Source organism: Mustela erminea, chromosome 12, assembly GCF_009829155.1.
Source record: "Mustela erminea isolate mMusErm1 chromosome 12, mMusErm1.Pri, whole genome shotgun sequence".
NCBI lineage: Eukaryota > Metazoa > Chordata > Mammalia > Carnivora > Mustelidae > Mustela > Mustela erminea.
The window spans coordinates 36,921,180-36,943,258 of NC_045625.1; the positions used below are offsets into that span (position 1 = coordinate 36,921,180).

Sequence of the window (22,079 nt, forward strand, 5' to 3'; positions counted from 1 at the left end):
AACCAACTGAACCACCCAGGCATCCCTCAAAAATGATTTCTTGAGTGACTGGATGGAAGGTTCTTATTGGAGCTGTGACCATAGCAATTCATTTGAGAAATACAATCTTGTTTTATTTTATTGCCAGAGGAGCAGTGAGTCAGGGCACCGACTCTGATAGAATTTTCCTGAGCAATCAGATTAACCTGATACAAAAGTTTCTACCACCTATAGCTATAAATGGTATTAAATACTTTTGTATAGTTTTAAAAAGAGTATAGGGATATTTATTCACTTACTCATTAAATAATTATTGAATGTTACTTATTTCCAGACACTGTTTTAGAAATGGGATAAAAAAGGTGAATAAGGGGCACCTGGGTGGCTCAGTGGGTTAAAGCCTCTGCCCTTGGCTCAGGTCATGATCCCAGGGTCCTGGGATCGAGCCCTACGTTGGGCTCTCTGCTCAGCAGGGAGCCTGCTTCCCTTCCTCTCTCTCTCTCTGCCTGCCTCTCTGCCTAATTGTGATCTCTGTCTGTCAAATAAATAAATAAAATCTTTTTTAAAAAAGTGAATAAGACACATTCCTTTACCAGAAGGAAATCACATATTCTAGTGGAGGAAATAGACATCCTCATAGATAATTATTTCAGAATGTAACTGCAGTGATAGAGACATGCAAAAGGTATGATATGGACATATAAAGGACTTCCAGCCACATACAAGGAGATCAGAAAAGACCTCATTTATGCTTTAATCATTGGGTAAGAAGTAGGCAGGTAAAATGAGGTTTAATGAGATGGGAGGAGACCATTTAAAAGCGCGACATGAATAAATCCACAGAGAAAACAGTCTAAGAAGTTGACTAAACTGGAAAGAGGAGGGGCTGGACCATAGGAAACTTTGTGGGTATGCTAAGGAGCTTGAACTTCGCCCTTTAGAAAGGTGACAGAATGACAATGAAGGGTTTTAGATAGAGAAGGGTCATGGTCATAACTGTTCTTTCTAAACACTGGTCGACCGTAGTGTAGAAGTTGGTTTGGAGAGGGCAAAACTGGAGGCAGGCAGAGCAGTTTAAAGAGACATGTAGTTATGTAGGTTAAAGGTACTGGGACTGAACCACCAAAGCTGTGGTGGTTGGAACGTGGATGGAGAGAGGACATTTAACAAGTATTTGTTTTTAAATAGACTGAACCTGTTGCTTAATTTTGGGATTAAAGCAGAGGAAAGTAATCTAGGATGCTTCTCACTTTAACGCTGAGTCACTGGTGGATGATAATTGTCATTTACCCACACCCATGCCACTATCAAGGAGAAAAGGTGGAGGGGCAGTTTTGTGGAGAGGTCATGAGTTTGGTTACTGATGAGCAGTTTAGATTCTTAATCATGGAAGCATTTTGATAATGATCCCAGCGTGTTTTTTTGCTGCAATACACCTATAAGATTGTCGATTTTATTGTGATGTGAACTAAAGTTACACTGGAATTCTAGGAGCATCCAACTAATAATATTGTACAATATTAGGGCCAGAAAGACTCTAGGTGAGGTTTCACCAGCAGTGAGGAACAGTCTTTTTTTTTTTTTTTTAAGTATTTATTTGTTTAACAGAGAGAGCGCACACCTATAAGCAGAGGGATAGGGAGAAGCAGGCTCCCCGCTGAGCCAAGAGCTCAAAACCAAGGCTCCATCCCAGCTCTCTGGGATCATGTCCTGAGCAGGAGGCAGCCATTTAACTGACTATGCAACCCAGACACTCTGAGGAGCAGACTTTTAAGTTAGTTACCTGCTTGTGTTGAGATTTGATTGGCATAGAATTGCATAGCCAACATACCAAATTCATATAGTTGGTTTTTGTTTTTGTTTTTTTAGGATTTTATTTATTTGAGAGAGAGAGAGAACACAAGTAGTAGAGGGGTATGAGCAGAGGGAGAAGCAGACTCCCTGCTGAGCAGGGAGCCAGACTCTGGGATCCATCCCAGTACCCTGAGATCATGACCTGAGCCCAAGGCAGATGCTTAACTAACTGAGCCAGCCAGGCACCCCTCATATAGCTGTTTTTGATTATCTATGCCCTGGTATCATTATTTTAAAAGAGGGAGGTGATAATTACCTTGTATCACAACTCTTGGAAGATTAATTAGGTAGCACAATTAATTACATATTTTAATAATTTAGATCCCGGTGAATGGAATTATTCTTTATTCATTGCTTCTTCAGCATCATTTTTTCTTAATTTTTAAAAATTTATTTTTAAGGGCGCCTGGGTGGCTCAGTGGGTTAAGCCGCTGCCTTCGGCTCAGGTCATGATCTCGGGGTCCTGGGATCGAGTCCCACATCAGGCTCTCTGCTCAGCAGGAGCCTGCTTCCTCCTCTCTCTCTCTCTGCCTGCCTCTCTGCCTACTCGTGATCTCTCTCTGTCAAATAAGTAAATAAAATCTTTAAAAAAAAATTTATTTTTAAGTATTCTACACCCACATTGGGGCTTAAACTCACAACCCTAAGACTAAGAAAAATTTTAGTTGGACTCTACATGATTTTTTTTTTCATGTTATTTGTTTCAGGAGTACAGGTCTGTGATTCATCAGTCTTATACAACACCCAGCGCTCACCACAACACATACCCTCCCCAGTGTCCCTCACCCAACCACCTCCCATCCCCCACCCCTCTCCCCTCCACCAACCCTCAGTTTGTTTCCTAAGATTGAGTCTCTTACAGTTGGTCTCCCTCTCTGGTTTCATTTTGTTTGATCTTTTTCCTCTCTTCCCCTATGATCCTCTGCCTTGTTTCTTAAATTCTGCCTATCAGTGAGATTATATGATAATTTTCCTTTTCTGATTGACTTATTTCACTTAGCATAATATTCTCTAGTTCCATCCACCTGGTTGCAAATGACAAGATTTCATTTTTTGATTGCGGTGTAATATTCTAGTATATATATACATATATATATATATATATATATATATCACATTTTTTTTAAACATTCATCTGTCAGTGGACATCTGGGCTCTTGTGGACATTGCTGCTATAAACATTGGGGTGCAGGTGCCCCTTTGGATCACTACATTTGTATCTTTTGGGTAAATACCCAGAAGTGCAATTGCTGGGTTGTAGGGTAGCTTTATTTTCAACTTTCTGAGGAACCTCCCTACTGTTTTCCAGAGTGGCTGCACCAGCTTGCATTCCCACCAACAGTGCAGGAGAGTTCCCCTTTTCTCTTCATTCTTGCCAACGTCTCTCATTTCCTGAGTGGTTAGTTTTAGCCGTTCTGACTGATGTGAGGATTTATCTCATTGTGGTTTTGATTTGTATTTCCCTGATGCTAAGTGATATTGAGCACTTTTTCATGTGTCTGTTGGCCATTTGGATGTCTTCTTTGTAGAAATGTCTGTTCATGTCTTCTGCCCATTTCCTGATTGGATTATTTGTTCTTTGGTGTTGAGTTTGATAAGTTCTGTATAGTTCGATTCTAGCCATTTGTCTGATATGTCAGTTGCCAATATCTTCTCCCATTCTGTTGGTTGTCTTTTGGTTTTGTTGACTGTTTCCTTTGCTGTGTAAAAGCTTTTTGTTTCGATGAAGTCCCAATAATTCATTTTTGCCTTTGTTTCCCTTGCCTTTGGGGACATGTCTAGCAAGAAGTTGCTTCAGCCAAGGCCGATGAGGTTGCTGCCTATATTCTCCTCAAGGATTTTGATGGCTTCCTGTCTCATATTTAGGTCTTTCATCCATTTTAAGTCTATTTTTGTGTGTGGTGTGAGGAAATGGTCCAGTTTCATTCTTCTGCATGTGGCTGTCCAATTTTCCCAACACCATTTTTTGAAGAGACTGTCTTTTTTCTATTGGACATTCTTTCCTGCTTTGTTGAAGATTAGTTGGCCATAGAGTTGAGGGTCCATTTCTGGGTTCTCTATTCTTTTCCATTGATCTATGTGTCTGTTTTTTTGTGCCAGTACCATACTGTCTTGAGGATTACAGCTTTGTAATAGAGCTTGAAGTCCAGAATTGTGATGCCACCAGCTTTGGTTTTCTTTTTCAACATTCCCTTGGCTATTCAGATCAGGGTCTTTTCTGGTTCCATACAAATTATAGGATTATTTGTTCAGTTCTGTGGAAATAGTTGATGATACTTTGATAGAGATTGCATTGAATGTATAGATTATTCTGGGTAGCATAGACATTTTAACAATATTTATTCTTCCAATCCATGAGCGTGGAGTGTTTTTCCATTTCTTTGTGTCTTCCTCAATTTCTTTCGTGAGTATTCTGTAGTTTTCTGAGTCATATCCTTTGCCTCGTTGGTTATATTTATTCCTGGGTATCTTATGGTTTTGGTTGCAATTGTAAATGGGATCGACTCCTTAATTTTTCTTTCTTTTGTCTCATTGTTGGAGTATAGAGATTCACCTGACTTCTGTGCATTGATGTTATATCCTGCCACTTTATGAATTCTTGTGTGAGTTCTAGCAATTTTGGGGTGGAGTCTTTTGGGTTTTCCACATAAAGTATCATGTCATTTGGAAAGAGTGAGGATTTGACTTCTTTGCTGATTCAGATGCCTTTTATTTCTTTTTGTTGTCTGCTGAGGCTAGGACTTCCAGTACTATCCTGAATAGCAGTGGCAATAGTGGACATACCTGCCGTGTTCCTGACCTTAGGGGAAAAGCTCTCAGTTTTTCCCCTCTGAGAATGATACTCACTGTGGATTTTTCATAGACGGTTTTTATGATACTGAGTTATGTACCCTCTATCTCAACACTGTGAAGAGTTTTAATCAAGAAAGGATGCTGTACTTTGTCCATTGCTTTGTCTCCATCATATGGTTCTTATCCTTTCTTGTATTTATGTAGTGTATCACATTGATTGATTTGTGATATTGAAACTTCAGCATCATCCTTTAGAAATAATTCCTGGTACCAATTGTGGCCACAGTTCCCAAAAGGATGTAATTTTGACTAAAAGAATCTATGTCATTTTAGTAATTTAGTAATTTATAAAAACAGTGGAGCATGTGACTCTCCATCTTGGGATTATAAGTTTGAGCCCTATATTCAGTGTAGAGATTACTTAAAAATAAAATCTTTCTCTCCCCTAAGATCTATTTATTCATTAGAAAGAGCACATGCACATGCCTGAGCTCAGGAGGGGCGAAGGCAGGGGGAGAGAGAATCCTCAGATTTCCTGCTGAGTGTGGAGCCACACACAGAGCTCCAAGACCATGACCAGAGCAGGTAACGAGTCAGCTGTTTAACTGAGTGAGTGACCCAAACACCCCTAAAAATAAATCTTTAAAAAAAACTGATTATAATAGTTATTCTTCCAGTGAAACACATGAAGATATATTTTGTTGAAACTATTTTATAACTGCAAAATAGCAAAAATCTGACAATTTATAATTGGATTAGACCAGGATTTTAAAATTAAAGCACGGAATTTAAATCCAACATTGGTTACCACCTATTCCTGGAAATTCTTAAAAAATTAAACCTCTGTATTTAGAGAGAGTAATACTTGTACTGTTTTCAGATAACTGAGTTCGGTTTTGTTAAGTTTATTTTTAGGTGATTGCTTCCATGCTTTTTACCAAACTTAGAAACTTAATAAGCTCATAGTGGGACTTTGGAAAGAAATTGCAGTAATTGCAAACTATTAGCTACTTAATCATAAACTTGAAACTTTTCTTTTTCCACTGAAAAAATAATCTCTCAAAAACTGCTTTTGGGTATAACTCACATGATTGGTATCACAAAGTCCACATCTAGCCCTAAGAATTCCATTAAGTGTCATATATTCTCATTCCTTTGCAGCTGTTGTTTTGAGCAGTTGTTTAGTATCACTTGTCTTCTGTTGAGATCACTGGTCTATAGATAGAATAATCCCTAGAGTTCGAAATAACTAACTCCCTTGTTGGGGGAAAAGTATGCTGTATCATTCACCTTTTAATCTTCCAATGATAATACTGAATTGCTTATGTTATTATTAGGTACCTTATGCCTAACATGGGGTACAGAAACATTTTAATGAAAATTGATTGGGAATGTTGGGTTTGTATTATATACATTTCTAATGGTACAGTGGACCCTAATGACTTTGTTAACAATCCCCTAAAAAGTGATCATTGTTGGTGTGTCCTACAGCTGAATGGGTTGAAAGTTTATGATGTGAATACACATTAAAAGCCACTTAATTCACTTTAAGTGGGTATATTGTATGCTTTGTGAATTAGATCTCAGTAAAGTTGTTTTATATTTTTAAAAGTGGTCATTGTCACAATTTAGGGGAACTCAGGTGAAGAAATATTTCTTGGCAATCCAGCTATTTTAGTTGGGGCACTGGGGTAGCTTAGTCAGTTGGACATCTAACTCTTTTTTTTTTTTTAAGATTTTATTTATTTGACAGAGAGAGAAACAGCAAGAGAGGGAACACAAACAGGGGGAGTAGGAGAGGGAGAAGCAGGCTTCCCACCAAGCAGGGATTCCAATGTGGGGCTTGATCCCAGGACCCTGGGATCACGCCGAAGGCAGACACCCAACGATTGAGCCACGCAAGCGCCCCATGGACACCTAACTCTTGATCTCAGCTCAGGTCGTGATCTCAGGGTCCTGAGTTCAAATCCCATGTTGGGCTCCATGCTGGGCGTGGAGGCTACTTTAAAAATAAAAAGCTATTTTCATCCTTTTATTTCCATACTCCTATAATAATAATTAGAGTACAATATGTCCTAATGCCTGCTGACCTTCCTATGTAGTTCCTTACTTTCCTATGTGGGGCTCAATCCCAGGACCCTGGGATCATGACCTGAGCTGAAGGCAGAGGCTTTAACCCACTGAGCCACCCAGGTGCCCCTTGGATTATTTTTTAAAAACTATAGCCATCACACCCACTTAGAACAGGTTTATTATACCTCTCTAATTTATTCAAGTAAAGCTCTTGAGATTTTCATTCTCTGCCTAAAAAATCTGAATAAGTGTTCAGCATGTGAATTTTTTTTAAAAAAGTAGACTTCATGCCCAACTTGGGCTTTAACTTAAGACCCTGAGATTGAGAGTTGCATGCTCTACTGAGCCAGCCAGGCACCTCCGCAGCTCAAATTTCTATAGAAAATTTTAGTACATTTTCTCAGTTTCTTCCATGGTTAATTTTGGTTTTGATAATTATAGAAGTGAACGCTTCCGGGGAAGAGCTTTTCCCTTTTAGATGTTAATGTAATATCTAAAATTTAATGGTAGAGGTTTCTTTTGGAGTGATAAAAATGTTCTAAAATTGGATTGTGGTGATGGTTGCACAACTCTGAAAATACTAGAACTATTGTATACTTTAAATGGGTGAGTTTTATGGTATATGAATTATATCTCAATAAAGTTGTTAGAATTTAATGATGTCCTGGAGGGATTTATTGACCCCTTCTTCCTATTTCATCTTTGATAATTCAAGTATATGTGATGTCACATGAATTTGAGAAACTAAAAATAACTTGGGTCCTTTTGAACTTGGGCCATTTGCCCTCAGTTTTTCTGATTAGCAAGGAATATATAGACCTTAGATTTAGATTTTCTACTTTTTTCTAGCAATCAGGAACTTTTATTAGACATACTGAATAGTCTGCTTATAGAATTGGGAGGGTAACAATGGATTCTGATATTTTCTTCAAGTTTTTTGAAATACTAATACCTGTTGCTGGGTTCATGTTAGTTACTCAGTTGTCTCCCCCTTGATGTAGATTAACTCATTTAGCAAAAATATCCTATTTACTGGGGCACCTGGGTGACTCAGTCAGTTAAGCAGCCTCCCTCAGCTCAGGCTGTGAACCTGGGGTCATGAGATCTTGATTTCAGGTGAGGTCATGATCTCACATGTCAGGAGATCGAGCCCTGCAGCGAGCTCTGTGCTGGATGTTGAGCCTGCTTGGGTTTCTCTCTCACCCTATCCCTCTGTCCATCCCCCACCTTGGCCCTCCCTCTAAAATAAAAATTTAAAAATATATATCCAGGGTGCCTGGGTGGCTCAGTCAGTTAAGTGGCTGCCTTTGGCTCAGGTTGTGATCCCAGGGTTCCAGGATGGAACCTGTTCAGCGGGGAGTCTGCTTTTTTCTCCACCCCTGTCCCCCCCCCACTCCACCACTTATGCTGTCTCTCATGCTCTCTCTCAAATAAATAAAATCTTTAAAAAAAAAAAATATATATATATATATATATATATATATTTGTGTGTGTGTGTGTGTGTGTGTGTGTATAGTCTAGTTTACTAGTTTACCCATGGGATCACTTCAAACAATTTTTATAAGGAATATTTTTCCCAAGTCATTGACACTGTATATATATATTTGTTTCACTAACTCCTTGTTTTCTCAGGTTGGCTTAAAAAAATTAGACTGATTTAAGAAATGTCTTCCCTAGATGACCTATATCTAGGTCAGTGAAGAAAGTTATGAAAACTGGTATCATTTTAACTTGTTTCCAAAGACCTAAAAAAGAAAAATTACACAGTTGAAAATCTCTTGTTTCTATATGTTATGTGGATTTAAAATAACAATGACACTATATGATTTTATTTAATGTGAAATTCTAGAAAATACAACTCATCTTTAGTTACAGAAAGCAGGTCAGTAATTACTTTGGGCCCACGGTAGAGCGGAGGACTGCCAAGAGTGAATTAGGAACTTTTAAAAGTGATTGATGGGACTGTCTTGATTGTATCTTGTCAAAACTCATAGGTAGCTCAGTCAGGGGCACTTGGGTGGCTCAGTCATTAAACGTCTGCCTTCGGCTCAGGTCATGATCCCAGAATCTTGGGATTGAGCCCTACATTGGGCTCCCTGCTCAATGGGAAGCCTGCTTCTCCATCTCCCACTCCCCCTGTGTGTGTTCCCTCTCTTGCTATGTCTCTCTCTGTCAAATTAATAAATAAAATCTAAAAAAGCCAAAAAAACTCATGGAACTATACTCCTAAAATGGGTTTAGTTTATTATATATACACTGATTAAAAGAAAAATCAAGGGACGCCTGGGTGGCTCAGTTGGTTGAGCAGCTGCCTCAAGTCATGATCCCAGCATCCTGGGATCGAGTCCCACATCGGGCTCCTTGCTCGGCAGGGAGCCTGCTTCTCCCTCTGTCTCTGCCTGCCATTCTGTCTGCCTGTGCTTGCTCTCTCTCCATCTCTCTCTCTGACAAATAAAAATAAAATGTTAAAAAAAAAGAAAGTTTAAAAAAAAAAGAGAAAGAAAAATCAAATAAGACCACACATACACATGACTTCTATTTATATCAGGGGTTAGCCTTTGAATATATAACATCATCTACTATCTCCACATTATATGTGTAATCAGACATTAATGTTAACTATGCCAATGAAAGAAAAGTACTTGTACAACTGTCATTGATAGTTTGAAGTTAATAGAAGCCTACACATACTATTACTATTAATCAGTGTATTTTACAAACTTATCTAATCTCTAATCCCTTACCTTTTGCTTCTGTTTTATATATTATATACATATAAGATATATATATACACACACACATATATATACATTCTATGTTATATATTCAACTTTTCACCAAATTAAATAGAGACCATCTTTTAACAATGTTAAAAGTCTTCATATAGGGCATCTATTTGTATCTAGTCAGGCAGCCAACACTTCCTACATGCCAGGCTCAGTGATCAGTGCTGAATAAGAGAGCATAGCCCCATCCTTATGGAATACTTTACAGTTTTCAAATTAGTTTTACATAAATATCTTATTGCATCCTTTGAGAGCGGAAAATGAAACTCAGAGAAATTGACTTTGCCCAAGTTTACACAGCTTGATGACCGAGAGTTAATCTGATTCCAAGTTCAGTTAAAGGCAATTTAGGTAGATGAATGGAGAGTTTGAGAGAACATGTGAAATAGTTGGATCTTATCCACATCCTGGAATGTGAATAAACTTCCCTAATTGTGTATAAAGTTGCATGTATTCCTTCCAGTTGATTTTCTCTAACACCAGGATAAGAAAGTTTGAATTTCTGCCAACTGGCTTTCTTCCAAGACTATTTCTGATTGTTACCCCAACAGCTGAGACCCAGCAGATTCTTGGTGTCACAAAGGAGAACTCTGCATACTTGTGGCATTGAATGTGAGTGGGCCATATGTATAAAAATGTGCCCATCAGAATGCCTGGCAGCTCAGTCGGTTGAACATCCAACACTTGATTTTGGCTCAGGTCATGATCTCAGGGTCGTAGGATTGAGCCCTTCTGTCAGGCTCCTTGCTCAGCAGGAAGTTTACTAGAGATTCTCTCCCTTTGCCTCTGCCCATCTCCCCCCAGCCCCTGCTTGCATACACTGTCTTCTCTTTTAAATAAAATAAATCTTAAACACACACACACAACCCTGCCCATCTGGCCCCATTTGGATTTCACTGATTTGCAGGGAATTTTCTTGGTGGTGGCAGGTGTGAGTCATTCCCTGGGGCAGCACAAATGCAGGAGGCTGCTGGTCTGCTGAGCAGTGTAGATAGTAGGTCTGTCCTGGCAGGAGGATGGCAATGTGGCTGTCTTTGCCACTACTTGTGAAGGAGGCACCGTGGAACAGTGGAAAGAACATGGGACCAGCCATGAGAAGACTTAGGTTCCAATCTTAGAACTTACTTGAGAGCTATATTACTTTGGGCCACTCACTGATTCATTCTAGTTTTTCTCCTTCTAAGTAAAATGTGGGAGTGATGTGTATCACAGATAAATCCTAAAATCATCCTGTTAAATGAAAGAAGCCGGATGCAAAAGAGACTATATTGTATAATCCCATTCATATAAAATTCTAGAAAATCCAAACTAATATATAATTACAGAAAGCAGATCAGTGATTGGCCAGGGGTAGAGAAAAGAATGGAATGCAAAGAGACATGAGGAATCTTTTGCGAGTAATGAAAATGTTCTATATTCTAATTGTGGTGGTGGTTTCACAGGTACATACAACTGTCAAAATTCATATAATTGTACGCTATTGTGTACACACACCCAAAAAAGGACATTCCAGCTTTTAATAAGGATTTAATAAGAAAAAAAATTGAAATAGATTTGGAGATTATTTACCATGGGTATAGGAAGGGTGAAAGCAGCACAGATATGTACTTGAGTATTTGTATAAACATGTATATATTTACCCACTTTGTTCTGTAATTAATATGGTAGGAATGCTCAAACACTAAACAAAATCACGTCATCAGCCTTGATCTCTAACTCTTCCTTTATCCATTTCTCATAATCTAAAATGTTATGAACTAGTAGTGGTAGAGGACATTTGAGGTCAAATTCTTAAAATATTTGAAATACTTAATTTACTAAAAATTTTGGTCCTAATACCATTTGATAGTTTGCTTCTTGGTGGTTATTGTATCCTATCACCTTTATGTTGCAGAAGTATTTACATCATTTTATCACAGTGTGACAAAGTTGTCAGTGGTAAATTCTTAACTCCAATATATGAGGAGCACAAGAAACAAAATGGAAATGACTTAACAATATCCTCTCCCCCAGTTCTCATCCTGTATTCTACTAGTGGTTTAACATACTCAAAATCCTTCTTAATAAATACTTGCAGAAGCCAAAACTAATTGTTTGAAGTTGACACTGAAGTTGAAAATTGACCTAGAGAGAATATTCAGTAACTCAAATATGAAGTAAATAGCGACCATTCTGGATTAGTTGTCGCTGTATAGAGCTATTCCTGATCTTTTTCCCCTAATGCTCAGGCTCTCTGTGCTTAATGACTTTCTGGGAATGCATAATCTTTAGCTGGATGTGGGACAGTGGCAGCTTCTTCTAAGAGACATGCTTCTTGGAGGAAAGCCAATTTTAGGTTTTGGTCAGGAAATATACAAGATGAAGCTGTCAAAGACTAAGGTAATTGAAGCACATAGAATATATATTTAAAAAACAAAAACTGTGAGTTAATCATTAATTTTTTAAAAGCACCCACTCCCTCCAAAAAGGCAAAACCCAAATCCTAAAGGAATTAGATACCACTCCTCCCTTCATATACAAACTCTTCTTGGATAATCAGGTAGCCCTAGTTGTTGACAAAACGTTTTTTGTTTTTTTTTTAAGATTTTATTTATTTATTTGATAGAGACACAGAGAGCAGAAGCAGGGGGAAGTGCCAGGCAGAGGGAAAGGGAGAAGCAGGCTTTCTGCTGACGGGGAGCCTGATGTGGGACTCGATCCCCAGACCCCAGGATCATGACCTGAGCCAAAGGCAGACACTTAACTGACTGAGCCACCCAGGCACCCCACAAAAAGATTTTCTTTACGGGAAAATTCCACCAGTAATGATATATTGAGAAAATCACCATTTACAACCCTTCAGGAACTAGTTGAGGCAGGTAGTGGTCATCACTGGATGAAACCACTGGATTAATTGGCTGGTGAGAGAACTTTACAATGAAGGAATCATGCTGCGATTCTAGCAGACATTTGCATATATTCTAATGTGATGATGATGTATCTTAAAGCACATGGTAACACCTGTGAAGTGTTCGTTCCTGAAATGTAGAAATGTGGAACTTGATTCTGAAGATTTTATTTATTTATTTGACAGATAGAGATCACAAGTAGGCAGAGAGAGAGAGTGGAGAAAGCAGGCTCCCCGCTGAGCAGAGAGCCCGACTCAGGGCTCGATCCCAGGACCCTGGGATCAGGACCCAAGCCAAAGGCAGAGGCTTTAACCCACTGAGCCACCCAGGCGCTCCATGGAACTTGATTCTAATATAGGGTTGCAAGATTAGGCCAAAACAAAATAGGAAACTAGTTAAAATTGAATTTCAAATGAACAGTGTTTTGTTTTGTTTTTGTGTTAGTATGTCTCATACTTGGAGCATACTTGGTTTATGCAACAAGTCAAGGAACAGAAAAAAAAGAAGGATGGGGTACTGCTCTATAAGGTAAAAGACTTGAGAGACGTAACAACCAAATGTGTGGACCTTGTTCAGATTCTGAGTTAAACAAAAATATTTTTGTAAAAAGATACTTTAAAAATATTTGTTTAGGGGTGCCTGCATGGCTCAGTCATTCGAGCGTTGGGCTTTTGATATCAGCTTAGTAGGTCATGATCTCTGGGTGGTGAGATTGAACCCAGCCTTGAGTTCCATTCTCAGTTGCTTTCTCTCCCTCTGCTCCTCCCCCTGCTCATGTCCTCATGTCATCTCTCTCTCTCAAATAAAGACTAGATAGGGCACCTGGGTGGCTCAGTGGGTTAAGCCTCTGCCTTCGGCTCAGGTCATGATCTCAGGGTCCTGGGACCAAGCCCCACAATGGTGTCCCTGCTCAGCGGGGAGTCTGCTTCTCCCTCTGCCTCATCCCCTGTTCATGCTTGCTCATGCGCGCGCTCTCTCTCTCTCTCTCTCTCAAATAAATTAATAAAATCTTTAAAAATAAAAAATCAAATGGAATTCTGGTTTAGCCAGATTGAACAAAATAGTTTATGTAAGGACTTACACATACATAGTTCTTGGCATAAAATGTAACCATAAGTTTTAGTTTAATCAGATCATCGAAGTAGAACAACTGTTCACGAAGTGCTGAAATATGATTAGCTTTGTTACATAAAATGTTTTTTGAACTATATTAAGTGTTCAAGGTGACATTGGTAAAGATATTCTGTTGGTATCAGGCTCTTGTAGGTTGTAAGGACCCTGAGGTTGTCCCCATTACTTTGGGTGATGAGACTTGTAGAGAGTTAGGGAACAGAGAAAATGGCTTCATAGCCACATAAGCAAACTTCATGCAGTGTTGTAATCACGTAGTTGCCTTGGTTAAAAAGTAGAAATGGTAGAACTTTTGTTCTTTGCTCTGTCTAAGCAGATTGTGTTCCTCCAGCAAATACTTGTTACATACTTTCCTAGCTCAAGTGCTAGACTAAAGGGATCATACTACTTTTCTCTTGAAGAACTCACACTATAGTATAAGGCAGAGCCACCTTACATCATCTCTCAAACAAGGCTGGCAACAAGTAAATACATATGACTCTGTAATAAGTGCCCTATTAGTTTTACAGTCGAAACACTAGAAGTTTGGAGAGAGAAATCACATATTCCTGGGGTAATTCATCTATTCACCAAATATTATTTATAATTGTGTGAACTGTTTTTAATGGCTGTAACAAACAACATATGAAAATGCCTATGATGGGGCGCCTGGGTGGCTCAGTGGGTTAAGGCCTCTGCCTTCGGCTCGGGTCATGATCTCAGGGTCCTGGGATCGAGCCCTGCGTCGGGCTTTCTGCTCGGCAGGGAGCCTGCTTCTCCCTCTCTCTCTGCCTGCCTCTCTGCATACTTGTGATCTCTGTCTATCAAATAAATAAAATCTTTAAAAAAGAAAAAGAAAATGCCTATGTTAAATAAAGTAGACTGCAATATGGTTATAAGAACAATGTTACATACAACATTAAAAAATGCATTAAAAAAATAAAAGGCTAGAGGAGAAAAGACCAAAATAGTAACAAGTAGCTGTATCAGGTCAATTTGAGAAGGCTAGGAGGGAGGAAGTTAGGTGGATTTAGAAATATGTTTTTAAAATAAATTATATAGTCACATAGTTTCAAAAGTTAAAAAACAGCTGTTCTAGGTCCTGCTTTGGGTGATGGAGACAACAGTGAAATAGAAACAGCAATAGGTGGGACACCTGGGTGGCTCAGGTCGTGATCCCAGGGTCCTGGGATTGAGTCCCACATCCAGCTTCTGGCTCAGCAGAGAGCTTGCTTCTCCCTCCCACTCTGCCTGCTGTGCTCCCTGCTTGTACTCTCCCTCTCTGTTAAATGAATAAATAAAACCTTAAAAAAAAAAAAAAGGAAAAGAAATAGGAAAGGTAATAGCTACTGGCATTTATTGGTATATAATAAGCTCCTCCCCACATTGCCCTCTACCAACTAGTTCCCCTCCGCCCTATTACTTTCTCATATATCCTATCAGAGATACTTCATGCCTGATAAAGCAAATATATAGATCTATCATAGATAGTTACTTCTCTTTCATTAATAAGTGGTACCTTTATACAAACCCTTACAAACATAACAAACTGTTCTATACCTTGCTTTAGTCACTTTTCAATATATTGGAGAGTTTACTTTTTCCTGAATAATACATTGAGAGTTTATTTATTCTTTGTAATTGCTTCATAGTATCCCATTTACTGGGTTTCTGTTATTTATTTAACCAGTCTATTTGAGAGAGAGAGAGCACAGAGGGAGAAGCAGACTCTCTTCTGAGTAGGGAGCCCGATGTGGGGCTTGATCCCAGGATCCTGAGATAATGACCTGCGCTGAAGGCAGCTGCTTAACTGACTGAGTCACCCACACACCCCCATATACTAATTCTTTGTTATTAAATAAAGTGCTGCAGTGAATAACTTTGTTACCTATGTCATTTTGTACTTGTACACAATATCTGTAGGATAGGTTCCTGGAAGTGGAATTGAGGGTCAGTGCATTTGCATTTGTAATTTTGATAGAGATCAGTGAACTAAAATAATCACCTAGGGAACTTTTTCAATGTTCTTATGTTTGTCCCCCTCAATACCTAGGAAGGTTTTTTTGTTTTGTTTTGTTTTGTTTCTGTTTTTGTTTTTTCTGTGCATCTGAAATGGAACTCACTGTCTTTATATTTTTAAGTTCCTAGGGTGATTCTGATGTTTACCCCAGAAGAAGAAGGAGGTGGGAACTTTGTAAAATGGAATGTGGTACCAAAAAAGCATATCTAATTTTAAAACAGAAGAGCAGCTCTTTCTACCCGTGGGCCCTGTCCCTGTGCTTTAATAAAAACACCTTTTTGCACTGACAGAAGAAAACACAAAAAATAAAAAGAATGTAAGCTAACTATAGGTCTCAGAAAGGCAGCATACTACTGGTTCATGTGGAAGTTTGCCAGCAGCTGCTTTAATCTGCATATCCAGATTTCTGCTATCTCCAGCATCGTCCCCTCCCATGATATTATGGGACATAATTGCAAGATGAACACATTAGTCTTTCAGATACTGATTAAGAGATGCAGTAGAGGTCATGGTAATCAGAGTTTGGTATGTCACCAAGGGAATGGGTGTGTAAAATACAGGATTTTGTACAGCCTGTAGAAATTAAGAATGTATAGCATTTAACCTGTTACTGCTCTGAGTCACATAGGAAATGTAACTGCTTAGAAGTAACTTAAAACATACCAAAACATCAAAGGCTTATTCTGTTCTAGCTTCTGTGCTAGATGAAGATTAATAATACAAAAATAAATCACAGTATGGGGCATCTGGGTAGCTAAGTGTCTGCCTTCAGCTCAGGTCATGATCTCAGGTTCTGGGAGGGAGCCCCACATCAGGGTCCCTGCTCAGAGGGAGCCTGCTTCTCCCTCTGCCTGTCACTGCCCCTGCTTGTACTCTCTCCCTGTCAAATAAATAAATAAAATCTTTAAAAAAAAAAAAAAAGAAAAGAAAGATATCATGGTAGTAATAACTACCAACTCTTCCTGGGCACTGAGTATGTATCAGATATTATGCTGAGAGTTTTACAAGTATTTTCTCATTGAATCCTAATCCTAGGCGCTGGGGGGACTAATGCCTTCCCATTTAACAATTGAGGAAAATGACTTTCATAGATGTTAAATAAGTAATTTGCCGAAGATTACACGTGTATCTACTTCATAGGATTGTTTGAAGGTTAACAAATAGTACTTTGAACAGTGCCTGCTACATAATAAACACTCAACAATATTAGTTGGTACTGTAATTATTACTAAAGTACAAAGGAAATACCAATAGTCCTTTGCCTAGGGCATACCTCACAGAAGAAAAATATAAGTACGGTTTTTCTTGGGAAAGACAGATATTCCAGGTAGAAGAGACAGTAGTAAAAGGGATTAGTGGCCTAATTTGGCTACTACATAGGGTGCTTGGTGGTACAATGATAGTAGAGGATGAAAAATGAAAGAAGGCTTCATGGGAGGGTGGGGCAGAGAGCTATGGAGCTATTTTGAAAGGATGAGCTTAACTCATTTTAGGATCCAGGGTTCGGAACATTTCAGGCAAAGATACAACACTTAAAAAGGCATAGAAGCAGTGTTGCAGTTATCTACTGCTGTACAGTAAACTGCCCCAAAATTAAGTGGTTTAAAACAATTACTAGTTTATTTACCCACAGTTCTTTTTTTATTTTTTTAAGATTTTATTTATTTATTTGAGAGGGAGAGAATGAGAGAGAGAGAGAGAACACAAGAGGGGGAAAATCAGAGGGAGAAGCAGACTCCCTGCGAGTAGGGAGCCTGATGAGGATTCTTGCGAGCGGGACTTGATCCTGGGACTCCAGGATCATGACCTGATCGAAGGCAATTGCTTAACTAACTGAGCCACTCAGGTGCCCTACCCACAGTTCTTGAGTCACATATTTGGGCTAGGCCTAGCTAGGTAATTCTGGTCTCACTGGGGGTCACTCATGTGGCTGCAATCATTTGGTGGTGCCACTGGGGCTAAGTATTCTAAGATGGCTTCTGTCACGTGGCTGGCTTTGATGATGGCTGTTGGCTGGGCTTCCTCACATGGCAGCAAACAAATTGCAAGATGACAGCAGAAACTGCAAGGGTTCTTGAGGCCTAGGCATGGAAGTCACACTGTGTGGCTCCACCACATTCTGTCACAGTCACAAAATCAGCCTAGATGCAATGGGAGGAAAAAGACACTGCCTCTTAATGTGAAAGGACATGCAAAGAATTTGTGGCTTTCCCCCACTCCCCCAAATATTCCATGAATGGGAAAGGGCAGAATGAGTTTAGGATGTGTAGCATCTTTGGCTTTTTCCTTGCCCTAAGTAGCATTTCCTCCAAAGTTAATTATACAAGTTACTTTAATCACCTTTATTATCTGGCCCTGAACTCTGTTTCACCTAGAAAGAAGACAAAGTATAAATTAAAATGGAAAACAGAAAAGCGTTACCAAAAATTAATTAACTGAATTTTGAAAACTGAATTATAAAACAGCTTTTAGAAAGAAAATTTAGTGTTTAATATTTTCATGAACTTGAACTTAATTACCAGTGGTGTGGAGAATTCCTCAGGGTCCTGATTTTAGTAATGTACCAGGATTGTGTGTTATAAACACATCATTTATTAGTATTTGATTAAATACCTTGGTGTTAAAATTTTTTTAAGCATTTCAATATTCAACCATATAAAATCTTTTTTTTCAAGATTTTATTTTAGAGGGATGCCTGGGTGGCTCAGTGGGTTAAAGCCTCTGCCTTCGGCTCAGCTCATGATCCCAGAGTCCTGGGATCGAACCCCACATCGGGCTCTGCTCAGCAGGGAGCCTGCTTCTTCCTCTCTCTCTGCCTGCTTGTGATCTCTGTCTGTCAAATAAATAAAATCTTTAAAAAAAAAAAAAGAGTTTGTTTTAGAGGAGAATGCAAGTGGGGAAGGGGAGGTGGGGGAGAGAGAGAATCTCAAGCAAATGCCCCACTGAGTGTGGAGCCCAATGTGGGGCTCATAGCTCCGGGAGCATGAGCTGAGCCACAATCCAGAGTTGGGCACTTAACTGATAGAGCCACTCAAGCACCTCTAAAATCTTTTTTTCTTTCTTTAAGAGTATTTATTTATTTATTTATTTTAAAGATTTTTAAAATTTATTTATCAGAGAGAGAGAGAGAGCACAGGCAGAGAGAATGGCAGGCAGAGGCAGAGGGAGAAGCAGGCTCCCTGCTTAGCACGGAGCCCGATGTGGGACTCGATCCCAGGACGCTGGGATCATGACCTGAGCCGAAGGCAGCTGCTTAACCAACTGAGCCACCCAGGCGTCCCTATTTATTTATTTTTCAGTAGTCTCTACACCCAGTGTTGGACTTGAGCTCATGACTCTGAGATCAAGAGTCATATATTCTTTTTTTTTTTTAAGATTTTATTTATTTATTTGACAGAGAGAGATCACAAGTAGACGGAGAGGCAGGCAGAGAGAGAGAGCTAGAGGGAGCAGGCTCCCTGCTGAGCAGAGAGCCCGACGCGGGACTCGATCCCAGGACCCTGAGATCATGACCTGAGCCAAAGACAGCAGCTTAACCCACTGAGCCACCCAGGCACCCAAGAGTCATATACTCTTCTGACTGAGCCAGTCAAGTGCTCCAGCAACCATATAAAATCTTGACCGCAGTATTACTTTCCTAGGTTATTTATTTATTTATCCTAGGTAAATTATTTTATTCATATTCTGTACAAGTTAACATCTACAACCACCTACCTTCACCTACCTTTTAGAATAACCTGAGATCCTGAATTAATGGTGTTTTTACCTCTTTATTCATTATCAGCACTCAGCAGATACAAATGTGATTTCCTGAGTTATATCAGTTCTGTGGTTTGCTATTTAATTCTGCTTTCCATTCTGAAAGAGTGCTTAGCCTTTGTTCATTAATCATAGGAAACAGTTGTGCAACATGCCTTGACATTAACTTGAACATCTAAAATTAGTCCTGCTACAATCAGTGGTTGGGAACAAGGTTTCAGTAGTTGGTGGCATGTGTTAAGTAGACATTGCAAGGTTGGAAGGAACTTCCTAGAAATAAGTAAGTCTCTTGCATTGTGTGTCTATGTGCATGTACCTGAATATATATGCAATTGAAATTCCATTTGTATTAAGCAAATGAACAAATTACATCTGTTACTACCAATGCATCATAAGCATCTTTGCTTATGCTCTATGCTGTTTAATTATTTCAGAAGAAAAATATATTTGAAAACTTGGTATGCTAGAATGGATTTTTCTGCATGTTTGTTTTGTGATTTTCATTTTTTAAAGGATTAATTATATATACTATATTCCAAATAAATGGCTTTTCTTTTTCCTTTTCAGAATTTATAGAAAATCATTCACAAAAATGACGTCCTGGTTGTATGAATGTCTTTGTGAAGCTGAACTTGCACAGTATTATCCTCATTTTACTGCCCTTGGCCTTCAAAAAATAGATGAATTAGCCAAGGTTACAATGAAGGACTACTCCAAATTGGGAGTCCGTGACATGAATGACCGCAAACGTCTCTTCCAACTTATCAAAATCATTAAAATTATGCAGGAAGAAGATAAAGCAGTCAATAGCCCCGAGCATCCTCTTCAGACAGACAGCTTGTGTAGTAAGCCTCGGGAATCCAGATCTGGCCCTCGCAGACAACTGCATTTTGATTCTCCTGCTGACAACAAAGACAGAACTACCAGCAACAGTGGGTTTGAAAGGCACAGTTTATCAGATTTTTCTGCAAATGAACAGAAGTCTAGTTACCTAAAAGTGCTGGAGCACATGCTGCCAGATGATTCCCACTACCATACAAAAACAAGAATTCTGAGTGCTGCAGCTGCTGGTTCCTATGTGCAAACAGAAACTAACACTTCACTCTTTTCATCAAATCACTATTCTCCACTCCTGGGGGATTGTGATGGTCCCATTATTCAAAGAGTCTCTCATGTTTCAGGGTATAACTATGGAATCCCTCATTCTTGTATCAGGTAATTATTTTTATCTTTTTGGGGGGGTGTGTGGGGGAGAGGGTAGCATCAGTCAGGGGCAAGACTTGCCTTGCTCCATGACTGAGAGCAGCTACTCCTTATTTACAGAAAATTAGAGTGAACAGTTTCTGCAACAAATAGAAGTACCTTGATGGGGGAAGGTTTGTGAGGAATTGGGACTTTCCAGATGGGAGAAAGATGATATTGTTCATGTATGTCAAGCAGCTGCTACTTGCCAGGATCTGCTATTATTCCACTAGCAGAACTATTTCTATTATTTATTATAGTGTAACATGATACATCTAATGCATCCTTGAAGGTAAAATAGTAACTAGCCTTCTGCAATAGGAAAAATGTGTGTGTGTGTGTGTGTGTGTGTGTGTGTGTGTGTGTGTTCCACAGGATTTTTTTAAGGCTATCAAATTCACTTCAGCCAACCAGGAGACATAAAGCTTAGTTAAAAACAAAGAGCATGTAGCTGAATTGAGTAGGTCTTTCATGCAATTAGCTTACCTGCACACATTGAAATACGGTCCTGATTTTGAGTGCTTTCTTCAGTTCCAGCCCTGCAAGAACATATGATTGATTTTGGTGATTGCAAAAGAGTAAGACACTTTTGATATAGTTTAGACTTGGAGAGTCAGGGTGACAATAAGTTATTTTCACCAGTGCTTTAGGTATGTTGAAATAAGGTCCCTAAGAGCTGAAATATTGAATAATCCCTAATACCAGCACTGATATAATAGAAAACATGTTTTTTTAAAAATAGCATATATTTGTTGTTTGGTTATTTTAAAAGTTATACATGGTGAGTTATAGAGAAGCAAAATACATTTTTTTTAAAAGATTTTATTTATTTGACACAGGAGACACAGCAAGAGAGGGAACACAAGCAGGGGGAGTGGGAGCGGGAGAAGCAGTCTTCCTGGTGAGCAAGGAGTCCGACACAGGGCTTGATCCCAGGACTTCAGGACCACGACCCTAGCTGAAGGCAGATGCTTAACTACTGAGCCACCCAGGCGCCCTGAAACAAAATGCATTTTTTTTTTTTTTTAAGATTTTACTTACTTATTTGACAGACAGAGATCACAAGTAGGCAGAGAGGCAGGCAGAGAGAGAGGAAGGGAAGCAGGTTCCCTGCTGAGCAGAGAGCCAGATGCAGGGCTCTATCCCAGTACCCAAGGATCATGACCTGAGTTGAAGGCAGAGGTTTTAACCCACTGAGCCACCCAGGTGCCCCAACAAAATACATTCTTAAGCCACAGTTTTTTTTAAGGCTATTATTCATACCTTAAAACAAGGTGTATATTTATATCTGGCCCTATATTGGCTAAGGTTTCAGAAGATTTCAAAACCAACCAGTTCTTTTATTCCCCCCAAAAAATAAAAGACCCAATTTTACAGGCAAAAGTACTTTTAGTAATTTGAAATACCTAGTGCATTTTATAGTATTTCTGAAAACTTTATTTCTTTTGCAGAGCCCAAAGCATTTAGGTCCTCCTTTCTTCTTTTTATCGTTAGAGAACTAGATTTTTCCATGACTATCAAAGCCAGGATTGTTGCTGTCCATTGGTTAGCTCTGCTAAAAGAACAAATATTTTC

At 39.1% G+C, this 22,079-nt stretch overlaps 1 protein-coding gene across 6 annotated transcripts in view; it reads left to right on the top strand.

Moving 5' to 3' along the window:
* Positions 1 to 22,079, top strand: part of KIF24 (kinesin family member 24) — a 106,040-nt gene that overhangs the window by 19,077 nt on the left and 64,884 nt on the right. For 3 of the 6 annotated variants that reach the window (XM_032308363.1, XM_032308364.1, XM_032308365.1), the window contains one exon: positions 19,830 to 20,477. In XM_032308363.1, the coding sequence (XP_032164254.1) occupies positions 19,830 to 20,477 (648 nt within the window). Of the gene's footprint in view, positions 1 to 5,176; positions 5,236 to 19,472; positions 19,543 to 19,829; positions 20,478 to 22,079 lie in introns of those variants that run through there. The other 3 variants (XM_032308367.1, XM_032308366.1, XM_032308369.1) reach the window with 3 other exon arrangements.